This window comes from Denticeps clupeoides, unplaced genomic scaffold (genome assembly GCF_900700375.1).
Source record: "Denticeps clupeoides unplaced genomic scaffold, fDenClu1.1, whole genome shotgun sequence".
Taxonomy (NCBI): domain Eukaryota; kingdom Metazoa; phylum Chordata; class Actinopteri; order Clupeiformes; family Denticipitidae; genus Denticeps; species Denticeps clupeoides.
The window spans coordinates 30,001-53,769 of record NW_021629792.1 but is presented as its reverse complement, the minus strand read 5'-3'; the positions used below and the strand labels follow the sequence as shown (position 1 = coordinate 53,769).

General features: G+C 53.3%; 2 protein-coding genes and 1 long non-coding RNA gene across 3 annotated transcripts; all 3 read right to left on the bottom strand.

Annotated features, from left to right (window-relative positions):
• Nucleotides 1-85: 85 nt before the first annotated feature.
• LOC114774318 (uncharacterized) lies at nt 86-2,524 on the bottom strand. The gene is made up of 4 exons (XR_003744790.1): nt 2,395-2,524; nt 2,173-2,291; nt 1,724-1,799; nt 86-195 (listed from the first exon to the last, which is right to left on the bottom strand). It is a non-coding gene; the product is annotated as an uncharacterized LOC114774318 (long non-coding RNA).
• An 83-nt stretch (nt 2,525-2,607) lies between these two features.
• On the bottom strand, nt 2,608-16,262 carry LOC114774319 (BAH and coiled-coil domain-containing protein 1-like). Its single transcript, XM_028966243.1, has 10 exons — nt 15,537-16,262; nt 10,639-10,808; nt 10,140-10,276; nt 9,729-9,836; nt 5,093-5,195; nt 4,829-5,009; nt 4,595-4,738; nt 3,068-3,235; nt 2,791-2,989; nt 2,608-2,686 (listed from the first exon to the last, which is right to left on the bottom strand). The coding sequence occupies exons 1-10, from the start codon at nt 15,886-15,888 to the stop codon at nt 2,608-2,610; spliced, it is 1,641 nt and encodes a 546-aa protein (XP_028822076.1). The 5' UTR covers nt 15,889-16,262.
• On the bottom strand, nt 16,166-22,812 carry LOC114774317 (BAH and coiled-coil domain-containing protein 1-like). Its single transcript, XM_028966242.1, has 7 exons — nt 21,069-22,812; nt 20,825-20,927; nt 20,540-20,718; nt 20,264-20,419; nt 18,327-18,520; nt 17,617-17,946; nt 16,166-16,301 (listed from the first exon to the last, which is right to left on the bottom strand). The coding sequence occupies exons 1-7, from the start codon at nt 22,681-22,683 to the stop codon at nt 16,206-16,208; spliced, it is 2,673 nt and encodes an 890-aa protein (XP_028822075.1). The 5' UTR covers nt 22,684-22,812; the 3' UTR covers nt 16,166-16,205.
• Nucleotides 22,813-23,769: the final 957 nt, after the last annotated feature.

The following is a 23,769-nucleotide window of genomic DNA, read 5'->3' as shown; positions in this document are numbered from 1 at the left end:
TGGTTGTGTGTGGTGTGTGTGTGGTGTGTGTGTGTGTGTGTGGTGTGTGTGCGTGCGCGTGTGCGTGTGTGTGTGCGTGTGGTTACCTCTGTGGACGTATCCTGGATAAAGGCAGCGAGACCGTTCACTCCAGTACGCACACACCCGCGTCCCTTCAGTCAGAACTGCCTGGGACTCGGGACGCACGTCCAAAACCTGCAAACACACACAGACGCGTCTCTTTATTATCACGTGACCTGTTTTTAAAGTTTCATTTGAATTTGGCAACATCGTTCAGCTGAACGAGGGAAGAGGTGTAACGTGGAATAACGTAACGTAGAATAACGTAACGTAGAATAACGTAACGTAGAATAACGTAACGTAGAATAACTGAACGATGGTGGCCTAGCGGTTAAGGAAGTTACATGCAGAGGACAAATTTCACTGTGTGCACTGTGTGCTGTGTATCACAAGCAACAATCACAAATTAAGTGGAAGTGAAGTGATTGTCACATGTGATACACAGCAGCACAGCACACAGTGCACACAGTGAAATTTGTCCTCTGCATTTAACCCATCACTCTGAGTGAGCAGTGGGCACCATGACAGGCGCCCAGGGAGCAGTGTGTGGGGACGGTGGTTTTGCTCAGTGGCACCTTGGTAGATCAGGATTCGAACCGGCAACCTTCTGATTACGTAGCCACTTCCTTAACCGCTAGGCCACCGCTGCCAAAGCGCCTTTTGGGCGTCTCAGAGCCGAGCCTGGCACCCGCACAGGCTTTCGGGGGGCTTCAAGCGGCCTTCCGAGGAGAAGCACCTTCAGTGGGCTGGGGGCAGGAGGGGGCGGCGGCTTCTCAGCCCGCGGCGGCAGGCAGCCGCTGATAAGATGTGGAAATCTGTGGATCGAGGGACTCGGTGTCCCCGTCTGTGCGTGTGTTTTATGGAATGTTTTGAGAAGCGTTTAAATAGAAAGGAATGAATAAGGAACGAATTCACGGCGAATCGCCACTTTGAACACAAACCTGGAGCTTTAGTAAAAAATGCCAATATTTAACCACCCACACACACACACACAACTACTAACCACACTAACCCAGCAGGCAATGACACCATCTTCTGACCAGAACACTACGGTTCTTCTGATATATGGGAGTCTTTACCCCATTTACAAGCATTTACAAGGACCTGCTTTCTAATTTTACATCATTAACAGTGATGATTGATGTGGTGTGAGAGAGACACTTGTACACAGATAACGTAGATGTGAATGAACAGGGACATTGCAGATGGTTAAAGGGCTTGTCTAACACACCACACACACACAACACACACAGAGCGGACACGGCGTGTTCCTTTGCTTTGTCCCCTTTTTCTTTTGCTGTTGTGATGAATTGCAGCTGCGTCTCGCACCCTCGTCTCTTCCTTCCTCACAGTTGTGTGTGTGGCCATCGGACCTCAAAGTGCGTCCTTGTCCATTAGTATCGTTTATAGAAAAGTACGGTGCAGAAACGCCCGTCTCTGCACTCGAGTGTGAACTCGCACCGTTCAACTCCAGATGATCTAAAATCCAATTCGTTCACCATTTACACACCCACCTTGAGCGAATATTCACTACGGAAATAAGATCATCCACCGAAAAGCAAAAAAACTGTACGTGTAATTCCTGTTTACTATGCAAACACGCCTGAATTACAGGTGGAAGGGTTTTAGAGTGTTGAGTGTGTGTGTGTGTTGTGTTACTCACCGCTTCTTCAAGCAGTTGTTCTAGAGAGTAGATCCTCGGCCGGTTCCCTCTCTCTCCCTCGATGGCCACGCTGTATCTGTCCACCAGCCAGTAGAACAGGAACACCAGTCAGACTCTATTCTTCAGCACAGTGTGTGTGTGTGTGTGTGTGTGTGTGTGTGTGTTAATAAACCCTGATGTTAATGTAATCAACACGACGTGCCGGTAAAGCCGGAGCTCCCGTTCCTGATGATATTTGCATCTCGAGTCACGGCCGTCGATGCGGCTTCAGTCGCTCCCGGCGGTGTGTGGTGTGTGTGAGTGTGTGTGTGTGTGAGGTGAGTGTGTGTTTTGTTCAAGTGCTGCCACAGAATAATAGTGTGTGGTTGTTGGCAGCACAAAGAGAGCAAACAATAGTGTGGTAGTGTACACACACACACACACACACACACACACACAGGCAGCCTTACATGTCCGGCAGGTCGAGTGTTGTGTACATAGGCAGCGTAGAGCAGCTCGTCTTCTTTCGAGATTAGAACCTTCAGTCCGTCCACCAGACGTTCTTTAGTCAGAACACAGTCAGGCACAGCTGTAACCGGACACACACACACACACACACACATCAGTTTACTGAGTGCAACGCATATCAGAGTGGAAAAGACGAGTGTGTGTGTGTGTTGTGTTGTACTCACCCGGTAACGTGTGACTGGGATCTTCCTCCTCCTCCTCCTCTTCCTCGGAGAAGCTGCTCTGCTCGTCTATCCGGAAGTCTTCATCTGCAGCAAAACTCTCCAGCAAGCGGCTGACAGCGCGACCTTTAACTGCAGAGCACCAGAGGATGAACTATGAACACCCGCACACGTTATATACACCCCACGCGACCATACACCAGCGAAAGGGGCGGGTCACTGCTTGCTCCGCCCCCTCCTGCTCCAGCTGATGTCGTCGTTCTGTGATGGCGGCGTCTCCAAGCCGACCGGATCTCTGCAAACACCGAAATTCAATCAGTTCAAAACGGTTGATTTTAACTCAAATTCAGCATCGTGACGAGACTCGTACTTTTCCCAGAATGCACTGCAGGCTGCCACTCTTCCTGGTGGCTTTTCTTCAGCCTCTCCCCTGGGGAGGGACGCTCTTGAGTCCCCCTGCTGCGCCCGAAGCAGGTGGCCCCACCGCCCGTCCTCCACCTGGCCGCGGGACGGACCTCCCGCTGCTTCCTGTCAGCAGGGCTGAGTGGCGGCCTGCCCACAGGCCGACCTCTGACCTTCGCCTCTTCCCCAGCCGCCCCTGCAGGAGGAACCTCTCGTCGGTCAAGCGGGTGAAGGTGACCGTTGGTGGACAGGTGTGGGACCAGGTGACACTCACCCACGCGTCCTGGAGTCTCCTTCTTGCTCTTGGAACTGCAAGTGGCCTCCGGCTTGACCGCGGATGAGGAGAAGGGGGACAACGTCCCGCGCGACCTGGAGCCGAGCTCCGCCCCGCCGACTCCCTCCAGACCTTCATCGCTCTCCAAGCTGCCGTCATCTTCCTCGTCTGGAGAGAGGAGGCGCCGTTAATGTCGCGCACACACACACACACACACACACACACACGCACGGCCGTGTCACAGATCTGTACTGGCAGTCGTCCACGGCGACGGGCTCGGGTGACAGGGGACTCGTCACTTACCAGCAGCTCGTCAACACGTTCTCACATGGCGGCGGGACCCAGAGGAGAAGAGTCGGAGCAATTAACAGCGGGATTAACGCACATCGCCGTCCGCCCGCTCCGGGGTTTTAAATCACGTGTGTGTAGGCGTGTGTATGTGAGTGTATGTGAGTGTATGTGAGTGTATGTGTTGTGTGTGTGTGGTGCGCGCGTGAGTGTGTGTGTGTGTGTGTGCGTGCGCGCGCGCGTGCGCATGTGAGTGTGTGTGCGCGCGTGCGTGTGTGAGCGCGCGTGTGTGTGTGCGCGTGTGTGTGTGTGTGAGTGTGCGCGTGTGTGAGTGTGTGCGCGCGCGCGTGCGTATGTGAGTGTGTGCACGTGTGTGTGTGTGTGCGTGTGTGTGTGCGTGCGTGCGTATGTGAGTGTGCGCGTGTGTGTTTGTGTGCGCGTGTGTGTTTGTGTGCGCATATGTGAGTGTGCGTGCGGGTGTGCGCGTGCGTATGTGAGTGTGTGCGCGTGTGTGTATGAGTGTGTGTGCGGTGTGTGTGTGAGTGTGTGCGTATGTGAGTGTGTGCGTGTGTGTGTGAGTGTGTGCGTATGTGAGTGTGCGTGCGTGTGTGCGCGTGTGGTGTGTGAGTGTGTGTGCGCGTATGTGAGTGAGTGTGCGTGTGTATGTGTGTGTGTGCGTGTGTGTGTGTGTGTGCGGTGTATGTGTGTGTGGCGTGTGTGAGTGTGTGTGCGCGTATTTGTGAGTGTGGTGCGCGTGTGTGTGTGCGTGTATGTGTGTGTGGTGTGTGTGTGTGTGTGCGCGTATGTGAGTGTGTGTGTGCGCGTGTGTGAGTGTGTGCGTGTGTATGCGCGTGTGTGTGTGCGCGAGTGTGTGTGTGTGTGTGTGAGTGTGCGTGCGTGTGTGTGTGCGCGTGTGTGCGCGTGTGTGTGTGAGTGTGCGTGCGTGTGTATGCGCGTGTGTGGGGGTGGTGGGTGCGCGTGTGTGTGTGGTGTGGTGTGAGTGTGTGTGGTGTGTGAGTGTGTGTGAGTGCGTGTGTGAGTGTGGGTGGAGTGTGGTGGTGTGAGTGGCGTGCGTTGTGTGTGGTTGCGGTGTGTGCGCGTGGTGAGTGTGGCGTGGTGTGTGTGGCGTGTGTGTGCGCGTGTGTGCGTGTGTGGTGTGTGTGAGTGCTGTGTGTGCGTGTGTGTGCTGTGTGTGTGTGTGCGCGTGTGTGTGCGTGTGTGAGTGTGTGTGCAACACACCGTGCTCTGAGGTCTGGCTGTCTGACACCGACGCCTCTTTTTCCATCAGCCATCTTGCCTCCGTCTGGGTCTTGGTTTTAGAGCTCCTCCCCCTCTGGCTCATAAACTGCTGCCCCGCCCAGTCCCCTGCATTGGCACCGTCACCTGGGCACGCAAGACAAGAAACGGAGTGGTGAGAAGAGCCGGTCCCCAGCGGCCGATGTTCTTTCCCAACGAGTCGGGCGTGTCGGGTACCCGTGTGTCTCTGGGCGCCGTTCTGGCCGCCGCCCGTCTTCAGGCCCCACCCCTGTTCTTCTGTGGCCGGGCTGGAAGACAGCAGGACGCTCGGGTGTCCTGGGCGTTTCCTTTTCGCCTGCTGAGACAGTTTTGAGGCGAGGACACAGGGCCGTCCCCGCGGCCTGCAGCCCACCTTCACCTGGACAGCAGTGAGAAAAAGGGGCGGGACTAAGACACGAAACCTGGGAACGGGGAAGAAAAGCATTCCGATTGGCTACTGACCTGCGCCGCGCTGATCCTTTCATAGCCGCTGGCGGAGATCTTCTTTCTGACTCCTCCCACTTCATCATCTCCACCCAGCAGGCTGAGCCCCACCCCCACAGACCTGCCAATCAGGGGAGAGGAAGGGCCGCTCATTAACTCTGTTTTCCACATTTACAGGTTCATGCGGAAAAAACGCAGCTACTGTCGAGAGGAAGATCACAGAATCACGCACAGCGTACATATTCCGCCCGTCACTGTGTGTTTCTCCACTTCCTGTTTAAATTCAGGCTTATTAGTCTAGAACCGGTTCTGCGCCGCGGAGCCCTGAGAGACGGTGAAGCCCCTGGGTTTTCCGCAGATTAGCATATCAATGCTGCGCCGCTACAGAGACAATACACTTCCCCCAGAGTGCACGGGAGTGTGAGAGTGTGTGTGTGTGTGTGTGTGTGTGTGTCGGATCTTCAGAGCGGCACAGTTGGCAAACGAGCATCTTCCCCCGCCCCCCACCCCACCCGACATTCTGCCTGTCAGCTGGCACGGTGACAAACCCGACATGACGAGGCAACTCCCCTCCATCGGGGCGCGTGTGTACACACACACACACACACACACACACACACACACACACACACACTTCTACTGCCGACTGAGGACAGCAGCGTTTCATCACCGCAGACGCCCATCGGCTCCAACAAAACGTCCGCCGCGCCGGAACAGGGCAGGTATCCCTGAGGCTCCGCCCCCTAACACCCTCATCCCTCTTTCTTCCAGTCTTCTGCTTCTCGAACCATTGTTTTGCATGGTTACTCTCTCTCTTCCTTTCAGACACACACACACACACACACACGTCTGATGGAAGAAGTCCAGAAGAAAAGAGCAAGATGCCTCGCTCTCCTCCAGCTCTCTGCCCTTTACTCCGCTCGCCGCTGTCAGGCGGCATCACCGTCCCGGTGCTGGACCCCCATCGTCCCCTCAACAAAGTGCTCCTCTGGGGGGGCAGGCAGGCGGAAGGAGCTGAAGCGACACGACCAAGACAGATGGCAGCAGTGTGTGTGTGTGTGTGTGTGTTGTAAAGTGGTCCAGATCACTATTCAGTAGGCGTAATAACAGTACACACGCAGAGAGAGCGGCTGTGTGTGTGTGTGTGTGTGTGTGTGTGCGCACAGGGAGAGCGGCTGTGTGTGTGTGTGGTGTGTGTGTGTGCGCACAGGGAGAGCGGCTGTGTGTGTGTGGTGTGTGTGTGTGCGCACAGGGAGAGCGGCTGTGTGTGTGTGTGTGTGTGTGTGCGTGCAGGGAGAGCGGCTGTGTGTGTGTGTGTGTGTGTGTGGTGTGTGCACGCAGAGAGAGCGGCTGTGGTGTGTGTGTGTGTGAGAGAGAGAGAGGGTGTGTGTGTTGTGTGTGTGTGCGCACAGGGAGAGCGGCTGTGGTGTGTGTGTGTGTGTGTGTGTGTGTGTGTGTGTGTGTGTGTGTGTGCGCACAGGGAGAGCGGCTGTGTGTGTGTGTGTGCGCACAGGGAGAGCGGCTGTGTGTGTGTGCGCACAGGGAGAGCGGCTGTGTGTGTGTGCGCACAGGGAGAGGGTGTGTGTGTGTGCGCACAGGGAGAGCGGCTGTGTGTGGTGTGTGTGTGTGTGTGTGTGTGTGTGTGTGTGTGCGCGTGCGCGCGCACAGGGAGAGCGGCTGTGTGTGTGTGTGTGTGTGTGTGTGTGTGTGTGTGTGTGTGTGTGCGCGCGCACAGGGAGAGCGGCTGTGTGTGTGTGTGTGTGTGTGTGTGTGTGTGTGTGCACACAGGGAGAGCGGCTGTGTGTGTGTGTGTGTGTGTGTGTGCGCACAGGGAGAGCGGCTGTGTGTGTGTGTGTGTGCGCGCAGAGAGAGAGCGGGCTGGTGTGTGTGTGTGTGTGTGTGCGCACACAGGGAGAGCGGCTGTGTGTGTGTGTGTGTGTGCGCGCAGAGAGAGCGGCTGTGTGTGTGTGTGTGTGCGCACAGGGAGAGCGGCTGTGTGGTGTGTGTGTGTGTGTGTGCGCGCAGAGAGGAGAGCGGCTGTGTGTGTGTGTGTGTGTGTGTGTGTGTGTGCGCGCAGAGAGAGCGGCTGTGTGTGTGTGTGTGTGTGTGTGTGTGTGTGACTGAGATGAAAGTGAAAGAGAGAGATTGTGCTGCAGAAGGGGAAGAAAGATGAGTGAGAGAGAGAGGTACAGAGAGTGAGCGAGCGAGAGAGAGAGAGAGGCTCCTTTGGGAGTCTGTCCACTGACCTGAGCTACAGGCTGAATCAATAAACAACACACACACACACACACACACACACACACATCCCATTAACACATCCTTGTCTGATCTCCTGAGGTGTGTATGGTGTGTGTGTTCATGTAGAAGTATGTGTGCAGTATGACTGGTGTGTGTGTGTGTGTGTGTGTGTGTTTCCCAACAGTAAAATCCTCACCTCAGACAGTAATTGACAGCTCCACCTGACTCTCTCTCTCTCTCTCTCTCTCTCTCTCTCTCTTCAGGGCGAACAGCAGCACAATCCCCTGATTCAGCCGCCATTACTGCCGCACAACGTGGATCTGCGGCCCACACCCAGCACGCTAAAGATGCGGTCGTCGAGGAAACGAGAGCTGCAACCAGACACCTGGACGCGAGCTGAGCGGATCTGTCAGCGGGCGAGCGAGCTGCCGCAATCCTCCCGCCACTCTCTCTCTCTCCAACTCCGACCCTGTGACCTCTCGACCCCGAACGACCCCCGGGGCCTCACGTCAACCCCGTGTCACATTCCTGCTGCTGGTGTGCGGCTCCCAGCATCCTAATTACCCGCCTCCCCCCGGTCTGCGGGGACGGGGATTACACAGTAATACCATTCACTGGCCGGGATTGATTAGGGAGCGGCGGGACGAGGACAAAGTCGAGCCCACAACACTTGAAAAGTCCTTTGTGTTTCACTGCTTTTAGATAATTTCTAGAACATGACCCTTCATCTGGACTGAATTAAGCCCTCCATCATTCATGTAATATCAGCTTCATATGCTTGCTGATAATACAATAATAGCAACAATAAAAACAAACTCATCACTTTATCTAGACGTATAGTACATACAACCATATAATATAAGAAAAAAAATTAAATACATACATATATATATAACTGCAAGTGGCATTAGTAATTACTAAATAATGATTTTTTTTCATATAACATGAAATAACATGAACCATCTTAGACTAGCCGAGAACTGTGATTGGCTGACAGATTTGAACTTGATTGAAGGCTCAGTGTGTGTGTGTGTGTGTGTGTGTGTGTGTGAACATGAAAACTGACACCACAGTCATGGGTAATTCGGGTGAGTGCAAATAAATAAATAAATAAATACGATACGGTAAAAATTGAGCGGGCCGCGGGCTGATGCCTGCAGAACGCCGCTCTACAATCTGCTTGTTTTCACCAGTTTCACGGCCACAGCGCCATCCGGGGACTGTCATTCATCCAGAAACAGCCACGTGTTCCCACTTCAGCAGTCACTGTGCCACATGCGCCACAACACAGAGGGACGCCCCAGAATGCACCGGGGCCCCCGCTGGTCAGCTGATCCCTGTGGCCATCCCAGCAGCCTCCTCGTCACGTTTCTTATTTAAATGGGATTCAGACCCCCCGAGGACCCCCGCAGCGGAGCTGTCAGCACTCAGCCCGAGCCCACGGCCCGCCTCCCCCTGCTCCTCATGACCTCTGACCTCCAGGGCGCGCCGCGCGCTGCAGGGGAGCGACCTCATCCGCTGCTGAGCCACTCAAAAAAGAAACGACGTCCTGCTTAAGATCGGCTAAACAAGAGACAAATAAAGCTGAACTCATTAAGGCTTTTATTACGATCTTGGGGGCGTGTCCAACAACCTTCCCAATTCCTGATTGGTTGATTATAATGAGCCCTGATTTATTGTCATGTCCTCTACTTCCTCATTCTGCTCTATTTAGGTCCCCTGCAGTTTCTCCGCCACCTGGTCCCTGCGAGTTCCAGAGCCGTGAGAGCCCACCTGATGAATAAAAAAAGGGGATAAACGGCTGTTGGTTTTACTCGTTCGTGGCGGGGATAAATACGCCACGCCCAACGCCTCGACAGGGTTCTTCATTAGCTGGTCCGAACGAAGGAGGAACGTCAAACCGACTTGACGGAGCCACGTAGATGAAGGAGTAAACACGTTCATCAACATGATAACTTAACGCTTCCACTCGGCTTGATCATATTAATATCGCAGCGATGTCGGGGGCTCCGCATAATCAATGGCAGCTATAAATATGATGAACGGCCGCCGCCCGCCTCTGATTAAGCCCGTAGATCCCTCAGCTTAAGGAGATACGGCGCTTCCAGCATCATTTACACAAAGTCAATGGGTGTCTGGTACACTCAGACCCCTACCTGCTCCTCACACACACACACACCACGCATGCATAATATAATATCCACATGAATATGCATGTTGTTCAATCTGATCCATACCGTGCAGGCAAATATGCACGTAGTTGTCAAAACAATGCAGCAAACACCAGATTATATATGCACGCGCGCTGCGTTGCCTGTTTCACGTTGGAACAACGCTCGCCTCCTGTCCGAGAGTGTGTATACGATGTAGGGGCCGTGTTCTGAGTGTGTGTGTGTGTGTGTGCACGTAGACTCACTTTATTCTCTTGGGGAGCTCCACAGGGCCACTGGGTCCAGGGGTGGATTTTCGTTTCCGAGGGCGACCGGGCCCACGGCGGGCAGGACTGCGAGACGTCTCCTCTTTCCTACACAGACACACACACACACACACACACACACACGGTCAGTCACTTTAATTTCCACTAATGATGTGGAATGGCTGAAACACTAAGCCGGTGTAATTGCAGAGTCAGGTTGGTGTGTGTGTGTGAGGGATTTAAGCTGGCAGACAGGTTGGGGGGTACCGGCAGAATGGGGGGGATACTGGGTGGTCTCAGCTAAAGTGAAGAAGCAGTGTGTGTGTGTGTGTGTGTGTTTCTGAAGTGTATGCATTTCATGTATTTACTCATTGCTGTGTGTGTGTGTGTGTGTGTGTGTTTTGTACTCACTGCTGCTCATGTTTCCTCTGCAGTTTTGTCAGCTCTTTCTGTTTCTCCTTATATCTCCTCTGCAGCTCGGCCAATCGCACGCGCATCGCTAGCTCCGCCCCATCCATCGTCTCCACGGCGCCCTTCACCGGACACACCTGCACAACCGAGGCCTGGCATCAGCACAATGCTCCAGTGTGTGTGTGTGTGTTTCTCTCTACACTTGACAGAATATTCCACGTCCAGACACCGTACAGAAAACTGTGGTTTCATACGGTAACACCGTATGTGTTTTGGTGAAAATGCTTCAGTTTGAGTTCTAAATACTTTAAGAATCAGTCAGTTCTGTGGTCATGTGATGTCACTGAAGGTGATCACATGGTCACTATAAAAAAATCTGCCTTAAAACTATGACATATTTACCCATAATCCCATAAACAGAAATCTCTTTGTTTTGCATGTTCCAGTTCATACTGATTTGAACATGTGGGAAGCCGCGTTCTGATTGGCTGTCCCATACCGGCTCATGGCGCGGCGTCCACTTGCACTTCCTCCGTAGGTTGAGGGTGCGCCGGATGGGGCACTGATGTCCACTTCCTGCCTCCGCAGCCCCCGGTGACTCCACCTCCAGCGCGCGGGCGGCTGCTATCGTGGCCAGACTGTGGAGGTCAAAGGTCAGCTGCTCCTCGCCTGTAAACGACAGAAGTGTTCACGAACACGAAGAGCGCTTTCAACTGCAGCACGGTGATGAAATAAGTCGTGTAAACTGGGGGCACACGTGTGCGCTCACACACACACACACACACACACACACAGGACAAAAGGAGGAGAGAAGATGAAAGGAACTGATGCTGAAGTGAAGCGACGATGACGATGGTGGTGATGATGATGATAACTACTAACAAGAGAGTCACCACACAGAGAGAGAGAGAGAGAGTCTGCATGTCTCTCTATCGTTAAGACAGGTCTCTCTCTCTCTCTCCCTCCCTCTCTATCCCCAGTCAGCAAATGAACCCTGAATATTCATGACAGTACAAGCTGGCCTGGGGACACTGGTGGGGCTGTGGAGGATGAATCGCTGAATCACACACACACACACACACACACACACACACACGCTGGCTGTGTTATGAATGTGCTGTACAAATCTCCGCAGCTGAGCGAGGGAGGGAGGGAGGAGAGGGATGGCAGGATGTGGGCCAGGGGGCGGGGCGGAGAGGCAATAAGAGGCGAAGTGTTTATTGAGCTATCTATTTATTCTCAAACACGCTCTCATTACTGACATGGAAAAAATCCAATTTCCTCAACAGAGGGTGAAAGGGGAAATTGCCGTAGTTGGGGAAGCCTGTGTGTGCCGAGCGAGGGTGTGTGTGTGTGTGTGTGTGTGTGTGTGTGTACAAGTGCGAACGTGTGTGGGAGTGAATGAGATTATGAGTGAAAGTAAAAAAATGGAGAGAAGGAGAGAGAAATCAGAGCGGACAGCAGTTATACGGAAAAACCTCCGTACTGACTACAGACTAGAGAGTCCGATATCAGAGGAAATAGCCTCATTTTGCGGCCTGGCGAGTAAGGAAGTGGCCCCGTAATCAGAAGGGTGCCGGTTCGAACCCCGAACTGCCACCGAGGTCCCCTTGATGAAGGTCCCGTCCCCACACACTGCTCCCGGGCGCCTGTCATGGTGCCCACTGCTCACCAAGGGTGATGGTTAAATACAGAGGACACGTTTCACCGTATGACTATGATGCCTGTGATCTGCTGTGACATAAAAACGTCACTGTTATACCCCTAATACGCTCTGCATCTGACGTTTTTAAACGAATGCATGATATGCTGCTATTTGAATAATGTGTGTGTTTTCTGGAGAAGGGAGGAGCCTCGTCTCCATGGTTACATCACCTGGGGAAGCGCCGACAGACCCTAACAGGAGCAGAGTGATTACCCACAATGCAGTGGGCCTGTGCGCGCCGACAGTGATGGATGGAGGGCGAAGGGCTTCTGTCTGTTTACTGACTTCCTCACGCCGGATAATAAGTAATAATCACAGCTGGAGTTGAGCTTGATGTTCGGGACGTTATGAATGTTATTAAAGGTCCCCTGACAGTAATGGGTTTTTTTGCTTTTATGTCGGTCTTGTTGGTCCCCTAATTCTGTATCTGAAGTCTCTTGATGCAGAATTACAGCCACTTTGATCCTGTCCCACAATGAGATTTCCCAGGATGCACCGTTTCACCGTCTGTAGCTTTAAATGCTAATGAGGACGAGAGCGGCCTATAGAAGTTGAGGGGACATTCACGGAAATTACGTCATCAACACTGTCCACCAACCACAATGTTTGGTACAGACAGGAAGTCGTGTTGATGTTTTCCCAGAAAAAATAAAATTAACCCGCTGGTTCTTTAGAGTCTCGCGTGACGGAACTAAAAAAAAAAAAAAAAAAAAAAAAAAAAAACATTTGTGCTCATTTTTACATCCAAACACCGAGAAACTGCAAAGCATCTCACGTTTGGAAGCCATGATGATTGGTGGAGATCATGTTTTAGGGGAGGGGCGGGAAATGAGAAATGGGAGGTAACATTTCCCCTTATGACATCATAAGGGCACAAGTTCCAGATTTACATTTACGGCATTTATCAGACGCCCTTATCCAGAGCGACTTACAGTCAGTAGTTACAGGGACAGTCCCCCCCTGGAGACACTCAGGGTTAAGTGTCTTGCTCGATGGGTTAAGTGTCTTACAATGGTAGTAAGTGGGGTTAGAACCTGGGTCTTCTGGTTCATAGGCGAGTGTGTTACCCGCTAGGCTACTACCACCCTAGATCCACCCAGATCCGACTGTCTGAGCTGCCGCTCTCTGAATGGTGAAGCAGAACGACCAAAACACTCTTTACACCGACCGCCATTTCTAGCCACAGAGACAGGCTGGGGAACTCGTATTCATGTTCGTAATCATCTCACAAAGTCACATTTTCATAATGGGGGACCTGTAAACCCACCGCGACCGAGCTGTAGCAGCAGGTTCAGTCACGTTCTGAGAGAAGAGGCAGAGCGGGGCGAGACCAGAGGAAGTGGCAAGAGGTCGTGACCCCACAGCACCGCTTCTCCTCTCTCCTCACCTGCTCAGAGCAGGGGTTTTACTTCTAATTTCTCTCTCTCTCACACACACACACAGCCCTCTCAGTCAGTCAGCACTGGTGTGTAATGCTTCGGCTTTTCACTTTTACACACACACAGAGAGAGAGAGAGAGAGAGAGAGAGAGAGTTGCTATACTTTTCACAGGGGAAGCGGTGGGGATTTCTTAAACGCTTCAGGATGTCGGCGTAAATAAAAACATCCTCTCGGAGGGGGCCGGGGAGGCGGGAGAACACCGGGAGCGTTTAAGGAGGCGACTGAAGACAATGGAGCCTAATTAGGCAGCAAAGCCCCCGAGTTCCGCCGATTTCGCCAGGAATTACCCTGCTTCACGCTAGCCTTTCAACCCGTGGAAGGGGAGGGGCTTTATTCTCATTGCTTTGGCTTTATCATTATTATTATTATTCTGGCTTCTTTCAATTATTTTTATTAGTATTATTGTAATAAGTCTTTATTTCTATATGCCACTCCTCCTACAGTTTACATTGTAAATAAAGAAAACTTTTATCCGGCTCACCCGCAGATGTGTGGCTGTACTTTTATAAGCTATATGCCACTTTTTTCAGAAAAAATAAACAATTTAATTTTCAACAATTAATTTTACACAGCAACAATGGTCACATTTTTTATCTTACATCTAAGAGAAATGACATGTTCCAAATTCCACGTGACTCATCGTGGCCACGCCCCGTTAGCATTTTTGATGTTAGCATTAGTACTAAGCCACGAGCCTTGGTACCGTGCCACACCCCTTTTTCTGAGCAATTCTTCCCATTGACTTAACATGGGACCCCTTTTGACGAGTTCTCACAACCACCGTTTTTTAATCATAGAAAAGGCCAACTTAATTTTTAGTTTCACTATTTCACCCCCCAATCCTCCTTTATCACTCTTTCATTATCACTCCATTGTCCCATTCACTCCCATGTATTTTACAGGGCAGCTATGGTCGCACTTTTAAGCCAGAAATATACTTGCTGTGAGCTATGTATGCATACGTGTTGTTAACGTTTGTGCATTATATACGCACTGTGTGTCATAATCTGTAGTGTGTACTCCTTACCACCAGGAGTCAGTGTCGAGGCCACAAAACAAATAAATGAATGACTACCTGTATCTTAAAATCGTCATCTATTACGTGAAGATCTCGCAACACTGCCCCTATAGAATTACGCTGGTATTGCATCTGTATCCGTATATGTTCTGTTCATTTTTGAGTACGAGCACAAAAAAACGATGCAAAGAACACAGGATACGGACCACGTATTTAGACGTCTAACCACGACTTATTTCGCCTATTCTCCAAATCTAACCAATTCAACCACATTTAACCTCTTTCCATTTTCCCCTTATCCTCCACTCCTCCTTTGTATCTCCATCCTTGATTGTGTTAATGTTCAAGTTAAAGCAGAATTAATCTCAATTTTGATCACATTCACAAAATGAATTAATTTAACAATGATTTCACTCTTCAATCTTACCCATTCCACGAAATTAACAAATTCAACAGATTCCACTCTTCCCCTTCATCCTTTCAACCGTTCACTGCTTTCCAAGCCAAAATCGACATTTGTTCACAAACTTCCCTTTTAAAATGTATTCTTATTCTTTTGTGGTAATGGACGCTCTTGAATGTCATGTTGAAAGTGAAGTGAAAGTGAAAGTGAGGTTGACTAGTTGACCAATCAAAATTTTTGAATTCAAGCACTGATCATCTATGCGCGTCTTTGGTTAGGTAACATACGTGGTCCCAAATGATCCTAACAGAGATCACATTACTGATAGTTCACATGGGCATAACAAGCAAAGAAACTGGAGGCCAGGACTTTGCCGAGCGTTGCCAGATTGGACAGATTTTAAGCCACTTCGTCTTTAGAAGACAGACTTTATATAACAGTAGGGTCCTAAAGGTAATTTATCTGCATGTATTATCAAGAAATTGTGCATTTATCATGTTTGGCTCCTTGAGGCAGTGGTGGCCTAGCAGGTAAGGAAGCGGACCCATAACCAGAAGGTTGCCAGTTTGAGTCCTGAACCACCAAGGTGCCACTGAGGTCCCCATGATGACAGTACCGTCCCCACACACTGGCCCCCGGGCGCCTGTCATGGCTGCCCAGTGTCACCAAGGGTGATGGTTAAATACTGTGATGGCAGGATTGTGCTGTGTTGTGTTTCACAATGACAATCACTTCACTTTCACACTTTTGTGCATTTCTTAATGACATTAGAGTACAATAAAGTACAATAAAGTGCTAAAGTAACTGGTTGTTGAATGTGTGTGTGCTCACCTGAGCTCTCCTTGCTGCTGCACCTCTGCAGTTCAGCCAGTTCACTCAGCAGCTCCATGCCCCGGTGGGCGGGGCAAGCGTCGGCCACCATCTCCGGCTCCGCCCGGGCCTCGCCGTCACGGGTGGCACAGAGGGCGGCAGCAATCAGGAGCTCCAGACTCCAGATGCAGGAGCGCGGGTACTCCTGCCCCGCCCACCCCAGAGGCGGGGACAGCGGGGGCGGTGCCTGTGGGCTGCATGGCAGCTGGACTGTGGCATCGCCTGGGACCTTCGCCTCCCCGTCCGCACCCTCAATAGCAGTGGCCCCCAGCTCTGGGCACGGGGACGGCGGGCTGGAGTCCCCATGAACCATCCGGCCTGACTCGGGTTCCTCTTGAAGGTCCGTCTGGAGCAGAGAGGGGACCGAAGCGTCAGTGGGCGGGGGTTGCAGCGCTGCCGCCGACTCTTCTGGCAGAGTCTCCGCCTCCAACCGAGGAGAGGCGTCAGGACGCTGTGGTGAAGGATAAGTGATGGGAGCTTCGGCCTCCACCTCCACGATTTTGGGCTCCTCCTCCTCCACATTCTGCTCTCTCCTGATTGGACATGCCTCCAAACGGAATTCAGGCTCCTCCCCGATCTGCGGAAGAGGGAGTGGCTGTGGCTGAGGGACGGGCTCAGCTGGCTCCGCCTCTAGATCTGCGTGCTCAGCCAGCTGGACTTCCTGAGGAGAGGGGCTGGCCTTGTAAGCCATGGTGATGGCAGGATAGGTGTATCCAGGCGGGAGATCTAGAGGTCAGAGATCAAACACGTTTATTTAACCTGCACATACCTGGAAATATTTCTATAAATTCTTCCCTCAGCGTCTCACCACTTAGACGCATTTATCTGCAGCATTAACATGAATCTTTAATGAAATTTCACTGTTTACGAACGACTGTGTGTGTGTGTGTGTGTGTTATTGTGACAGAAACATGACAGACTGGAAGAGTGTCCTGCGTGTAAATTAGTTTCAGAGGAAGTGTGTGTGTGTGTGTGTTTATAATTTGTGGGTGTGCGCACTGCATTAGTGAATATGAGAATATTTGTGTCTGACTGTGCGTTCGGGTGTGTATGGATGTTGGAGCAGAAAGTGATATTAATAACGGTGTGTGTGTGTGTGTGTGTGTGTGTGTGTGTATCCAGCAGAAGGGGACATTAATAACAGTGTTTGGGTGTGATTGCAGTGCCGGCCTGTCACTCCCCCCGCCCGGTTATTGATGGTATCCATCCGCCCCCGACAACGCGCCAGATGAATGCGGATCCTTCCGCTCGGGCCGTTCAAGGACCCCTGAAGGATAACAGACCCACCCGCAATCTCTCTGACCTCCATCTCCCTCCGTCCGTCTCCTTTATTCCCTCGCTCACACACACGGCTCATCAGCGCCGTCCCGAATCAGAAGAAAGCAAGTTCCTTCAAAAAGCCCGGCGCCTCTTATCTCCCTCTGCGGTCAGCCCGTCCACACCGGACTCTTTCATCCCCCCCCCCGTCTCCCAGCAAGGCCCTGACCTTGGGGGCCGCGAGGAGACATTCCACCTCCTCCCACCTGCCTCGCGTCTTCCGTCCATTTCCTGGGTGCCGCACGCTCCACTTGGGTCTAAAATAATAACCAGGTACAGACAGGAAGTGGCCGCTAGGTGCTGTTATCTGGATGTGGTAGAGGAGGAACTAACGCCCCACCCAGACCTTTCTGTTGGTGTGGAATTATTAACGCTTTTAAAAAGGGGAGGAGCCTGTAGGCATGACTGACAGCCTCCTGTCGATACGTGACACGCCCAGGTTTCCCGCCACTCTCTACACTAATAATACCCCAACGTGGGACCACGCCCAATACCCACCGCGCTTTAATTCAAACGTGCTGATGGGTTGATGGACCAACGCCCCGCGCACCAAATTTAACTCCGTCCCCCACAAAAAAAGTGGATGTTTGTGCTGCTTTTATGGCGAACACATGGAAATATGGAAGAAATAGATTCCCTGCAGGGAAGTCGGTTGCTTTCAATTATCTGACAATTATCGAAAATGCAGAACGTGCGGCGCCGCAGTTAACCTGGCCACACTCACCAGGCTCCAGGGATTGTGGGTAATCCTGCGGAGGCTGGCCTTCAGCCCGTTTGTCCTGGGTGTCGGCTGCCTTGGGGAGGTGCGGTGGGGCGGGGCTGAGGGCGGGTGACCTGGGGGCGGCCACAGCTGGACTGGCGACCGGGCAGGGGGTGCTCTTTGGGTGGGGCTGCAGAGACGAGGATCGGTAGCACGGGGACAGCCGAGCGGTGCACGCCCCCGACGGTGCCGCATTCTTATTGGCCGGGAGTAGGAAAAGGGCTTGGCCGCTTTGGCTGCCCTGGGCTCTGATTGGACGTTGTCCAGCTCGACTGGCGGATCTTCTGGTTTTCTCTGCAAAACAGAAGAAACAACACTCAGAAATGAAACAAGTTCACGTTCTCCAGCTGCTGAACCTTCACGCTTCCTCCAGAAGGAACTATAAAAAGCCCCGCAGTGTCCGGTCCTGCAGAACCAGCAGCCATCTTCATTTCCCTCTAGGTAACAAGGCAGCGGCACTTTCTGGCCTTTCGCAACAGCGCGCCAGTCAGTAGCCGCAAGGCATTGTGGGAAGCCACGCCGCATTTGGGTAGCCGCCCGGCCAGAACGGCTGCTGGAAAACCGCCGTGCTCTCTGGCTACGGCGTGGATGTAGATACAAACGAGCAGTGACAGCCGGAGATGAAACTGCGGTGCCGCCGCCGTGATAGGTTCTCTGGTCCGGTTCCGCGTTACCTGCGGGTGTGCGTGTCGGTGCGGGATCTCCAGGGCCTGTGCAGCCCGGTGCTGCTGATGCTGGTGCTGCAGGGCGTACAGGTCCGGATGCTGCAGAAACTGGGTGCGGGAGTACACCGCGGGGTGCTGCATATGGGGGGTGGGGCCACGACCTCCATACACGGGTGGCCAGAGACCCGGCTGCTCCAACATATCTGGACGGGAGGGAACATGAAGAGGTTGGAAGATTAGGACCCCGCATCAGACAGAGGGCGCCCGTCTACCCGCCGGTTCGGTGGCGGGCGCGGTAACTCGGACTGACGGTCACCAGCGAGCTCACCAGCCACGCTCCGTCTCGCTCCGCTCCAGTCACATCGATTCCGCCGAGAGGCTCTCGAACTGCCAACTACGAGCACGTCTCACCGACAGTCGGCCCCCACCCCCCCCAACCACTGGGCCTTTACTGTTAATGAACACGCTTCCCCACCAAATGGTATCAGGCAGCGGAACCCAAACTTTGCCTCCAGGGTCCCCGTTTGGTAAATATTAATTGAATCCATATAAAAAAATGCTACTTCCTCAAACTACACAATTAACATGGAATTAAAAGTTCCCACGAACGAGTACCTTACCCGCTAGGCTACTCGCACCCAGGGCCCACAAGCCTGCTGCCTCAGCACCAGAACAGGTGCAGTCATACTCCTATCAGGAGGTGAGGACGGGCGATCAGACCCCGCCCCCACGTTTCCCTGGAGGAGGGTCCAGCGGACGTACTTCCCCTCGCGGCTGCGGCTCCCGCCGAGCGGAGGAAGGAAAGCGTGCCGCTGGGGAGCGGAGAACTAGTTCAATTTCACAGCCTGTTTGTTGAGGGGAGCAGAGCCGGCAGAACCGAAACACAGCCGATCACGGAGAGACGTGGCACGGCCAATCACAGCGAAGCTCTACGTAAACAATGTACATTTACAGCATTTACCAGACGCCCTTATCCAGAGCGACTTACAGTCAGTAGTTACAGGGACAGTCCCCCCCTGGAGACACTCAGGGTTAAGTGTCCTGCTCAGGGACACGATGGTAGTAAGTGGGGTTTGAACCTGGGTCTCCTGGTTCATAGGCGAGTGTGTTACCCACTAGGCTAATACCACACTACTTTCAGTACCCTACCGCCATTACAGTCAGCAGTTACAGGGACAGTCCCCCCCTGGAGACACTCAGAGTTAAGTGTCCTGCTCAGGGACACGATGGTAGTAAGTGGGGTTTGAACCTGGGTCTCCTGGTTCATAGGCGAGTGTGTTACCCGCTAGGCTACTAGCACCCTACTACTACAATCATATAAACGCTGTAAAATGCACATGCGGAACACAGCAGAGTCAAACCCAGTCAGTCCAGCCCAGCAGAACAGAGAGGAACCCTAAACCACCAACTGGACACACAGCAAGTAGCCGCAGAGCACGCTAGCACGTAAAATAATGAAAAACGCGCACACGCACAGCCATTATTCTCCGGCCTTGCAGAACACGCCCCCTTCTGCACGCCCACGTGCACAATTACAAGCTACATTCATTAAGTTGCGCGCGTGGGCACGCCGAGCTCCGCGCCGAACCCCCCCGCACGAGGCTCGCTCCGGCTATCGCCGAAAAGCGCTCATTTGTTTAAACGGTTTGCATAATTTTGCAAGTGTGCGTCCGCGTCGCCGCCGAGACGATTCCCATTAACTCGATAATAAAACGCGGCGCGACTGCCGACGCGGCCTACTGAACCGTTTTACAGTGATTAAGGAGCGCGGCCGAGACAAAGGGAGGCAGCCTCAGTTCTTCACTGGAGGGACACACCAGAGAGAGCGGCAAAGACGACACAAAATAAATATTTTATACTAAAAAAAACACGAACTGGCACCCGACATCGTACAGAAATTCGTCTACGGGTCGGAAGCGAAGAAATCTGGTCCCAGTGGCTCGTACCTAAGTGGTGTGCAGGGTGGGCGGAGGGTTCCGAGGGCAGGACGACCAGTGCGGCAGAGGGGTCCTGGGGCAAGGAGAGCACAGGCTGCAGCGCGCCGGGCATCGATGTGGAAAAGCCCGGACCCAGGTTCTGGTGGAGAGCCGCGTGACCGATTCCTGAGGAACACACAGCGCGGATGAGCTTGCGGACCCAACCTCGTCCAAGATGGCCACCGATGGACTAGACAATTAGCAGACAAGCTGATAATGGAGTTGATGGGGAGGACTGATGCTCACTATAAGAGTGGCCGGTCATCCAAAGTGATGGACTTCCTGCCCAGTGAGGATGTGCATGAGGAGGTGCATCAGCGCCTAACTGGCTGGCTCCGCCTGGCACAATGAGGTGAGAGGTCAGATCTCCATGGCAACTGCTTGAAGGGTGGATCCTGGCAATTTCCACCCGTTCCTTGTTGTCCCTGGAATTGAGAGGGCCAAACGGTCACTTACTCAAGTAGCGTAGCAGAATGTGAAATGCAAAAATGGACAAACCATTAGCTCACGATTGACGATTCGCTTTAGTACCTGATGAGCAGCTCCCGGTCTAATGGGGGAATTCCGAGCTGTTCTTCCCTTTTCCTTTCCTCATCCAGCTCCCGGTCCAGCGGGAATATGGGCCGTGTCATACCTGAGGTACATTCCATCATAATCTGGCAACTTATAACATTTACCTCTACAATTCCAAGAGCAACTACGGTCTATGGTAAAATCCTGGCAGCGAAGAGCAAGGTAGTACCGGAGTTAAACGACGTGACACACACTAGCTTACCCTTCATGCTGGGCACCACCCTGCCATGCCGGCTGTGAATCGGGTGTCCATCTGGGGGGCGGCAGGGGGGCTCCCGCTGTCTGGCAACCGCCACAGCGATGCCCACAGGCGGCTGCCGCACCTCTCCCTCTGTGGTGGAGTCGCCCGCATCCCGACTGGTCCTCCCACTGCACTCCAGCCGCTCGCCTCCCTGCCCGGGCGATCCCCTCCGGGAGCCGACGCCCTGCTTAGACTTCCCGTCCTGGAGCACGCAGCTCCCGCCCGGGTTCCCTGCAGTCTTACTCTGCCCTTGTTTCAGGCAGCCCAGGCCCCCGAACGGACTCTTCTGGTGGGACAAGGGAAGCGACTGGCTGCTATACTTCATCAAGCTTCTAATGGCATTGGTGCTGGTGGAGTTACTGTGGTCTGCGGCAGTGTCCTGTCGAGGCGTCGTCACTGCAGGAGGTCCAGACATCTCACAAGGACCAACTAGGCCTTGTTTCCGTGCAACATCGCCACCATTGCCAATGGACTCGGTGTAGGCTTTATGATGATCATCCTCGGCTTGGCACCGCGGGTGCCCACGGACCCCCCAAGATGAGGTAGCGCCAGCCTGCTGCCCACCACAGCCCATTGATGTTGACGATGAAACCTCTGGCCTCCGTTTCCCATCATGCCCCTGCTCAGCCCCCACTGTGTGCTGCTGGTGCCGTATCCTGGCAACCTTCTGACCATCACGTAGTGCACAATCATTGTTACTGCCCTTTGCATCCATTGAGGATAAAGAGGATGTGGAGGACGATGGTGCTTTGTGAGGATTCTGAAGAGGACCTGAGTGAGAACAGTCCCGAAAGGGTGGGGTGCTGGCGTAGGGACCATTCTTGGCGAGATTTCCCGAGCCAGAATGGCCCACGGCCTTTGCTCCCTGGGGGAGTGAGGGCCTGTAGAGATCTGTGGTCTCACCACCACTGACATATTCCAGGCTGCAGGAGCGATGCTGCGTCTGCAGCTGCGTCTGCGGCTGAGCGTAGAGTTGCAGATGCGGGTGGTGGACGTGAGAGTTATGGGGCCACTCCGGCCCTCTGTCTGCTTTCCCAAACGTATGAGGCGGCTCTTGTTGCGGTGAGGGTTTTCTTTGGCAGCTGCTAGCAGGAGTAGGAGGAGAAGGAGGTGGAATGGGCGGGGCACCTCCTCGACCTCCATGGGTCCCGCTGCTGCTCCGCTCTTGAGCCTTGGCCTCCTTACTGGTGCCTGCCGTTCCTCCCCCCGATCCTGTCATGGTTACCCCAGCTCCTCCACGCCAGTGAGGGTTCCCCAACTGAAAATGTCCACTAGTCTTGTCTCCCTGAGGCCCAACCGAGGGCACATAAGTTGGGCCTGTCACCTTAGAGTCCCTGGGGGCCATGAGTCCCTTGTCCTGGGCAGAGGAGGACGAGAGGGTGAGGGGTGGCGGGGGTGGGGGGCAGAAAAGGTCTGGATGGGGGTGGTGGTGATGGTGTGAGTGGTGGTGATGGTGGCCCGGGTGCAGCCAGGACCCCCCAACTGCTGGAGGAGGTGGGGGCACTGTGTATGCCACCGAGTGGGTGTGTGCAGATCCCCTTTTCAAGCAATCCGAGGGGGACTCGCTGATCCTCATCTCTCTGCTAAGCCCTTCCTTACAGCACCGAGCTCCATCAGCAACACCACCAGTCCCAGGGTTCCTGGCATGGCCCGTGGCCCCAGGTCCCCTGCCCCACTTGAGCCAGCTCCTATGCAGTTGGGTGGATGGCCCTTGGCACTTGTTCCTGAGTCCCCATTCTGCATCTTGGCATTGAGGAGACAGGCGCTGAGATGTTTACTGTGGACACTGGGGTCGTCTTTGTATTCAGTGGCGAGTGAGTTTTTGTGCCTGTCCAGGGGGTGACGGGGATCCTCATCAAGGGGCGGGACAGTGTGTAAGGAGTGCGTAAGGTGGGCGTGGTGGGGGTGATGAGAGTGCGAGAACTGGTGGCCATGGTGATGGCGCTCCTTGGACTCCTGTTTGCTACCTCCTCGCTCTTTCTCCTTCCCCACAGATCCAGAGAGTCGCTCCCCTCCGACGGCATCCTTAGAGCCCTTGTTGGGGACCCCAACTCCCCCTCCTGTGCTGCAGTCCCGCTCACGGCTACAAGATCCCAAAGGGTGAGCAGGCGTGGTCCGTGACAGGGGGGGCAGACTGTGATTGGCTGAGATGAGGGGGGGCTGGGACTGGAGACTTCGGAGATAAAAATCTGAAAAGATAAAATCACCATGATAATAAAAATATGGATGTGTAATGCAAGACAGGAAGTCATTTATCGTATCCCGACTCCACCCCTGGCATAACGCCTGGTTGTTTTGATGTCCCGTTGACCCCGTGGTTTATTTAAACCCCGCCTCCTACCCACCTTTCTGAGAGTCGTAGAAGCAGTGCTGCCCATAGAGAACGTTGCCGTTGCCATGGGGATCAAGGGGACTCATGGGAAGGAAGGTGGGAGTCAGACTGCCAGTAAAGCGGGAGTAGCCTGGGAAGAAAAAAATATACATTTCAATTGCAAGAAATATTACAATAATTCTATTTTCTGATCATTCAAGGTCGTTCAAATGGCCAAACAAGACAGAACTGTCCTTTTTTTTATTGTTTGCAATAACTGGAGTTATGAACTTTGCGTTGGCCGCTCAGTTCTTCAACCCCCCATGCAGCCTTCAGCAAGACCAGAACATC

Bases quoted from the DNA above. Each gene is read 5' to 3' on its own strand.
- LOC114774317 (XM_028966242.1), bottom strand. From the start codon at position 22,683: ATGAGGATCAGCGAGTCCCCCTCGGATTGCTTGAAAAGGGGATCTGCA. The intron at 20,928-21,068 runs GTAAGCTAGTGT...AATGTACCTCAG, and splicing joins GGTGGTGCCCAGCATGAAGG to GTATGACACGGCCCATATTC. The intron at 20,719-20,824 runs GTACTAAAGCGA...TCTCAATTCCAG, and splicing joins GACCGGGAGCTGCTCATCAG to GGACAACAAGGAACGGGTGG.
- LOC114774319 (XM_028966243.1), bottom strand. From the start codon at position 15,888: ATGGTTCATGGGGACTCCAGCCCGCCGTCCCCGTGCCCAGAGCTGGGG. The intron at 10,809-15,536 runs GTGAGCACACAC...TGTCGTTTACAG, and splicing joins CAGCAGCAAGGAGAGCTCAG to GCGAGGAGCAGCTGACCTTT. The intron at 3,236-4,594 runs GTGTGTTGCACA...TCCTCTCTCCAG, and splicing joins CAGCCAGACCTCAGAGCACG to ACGAGGAAGATGACGGCAGC.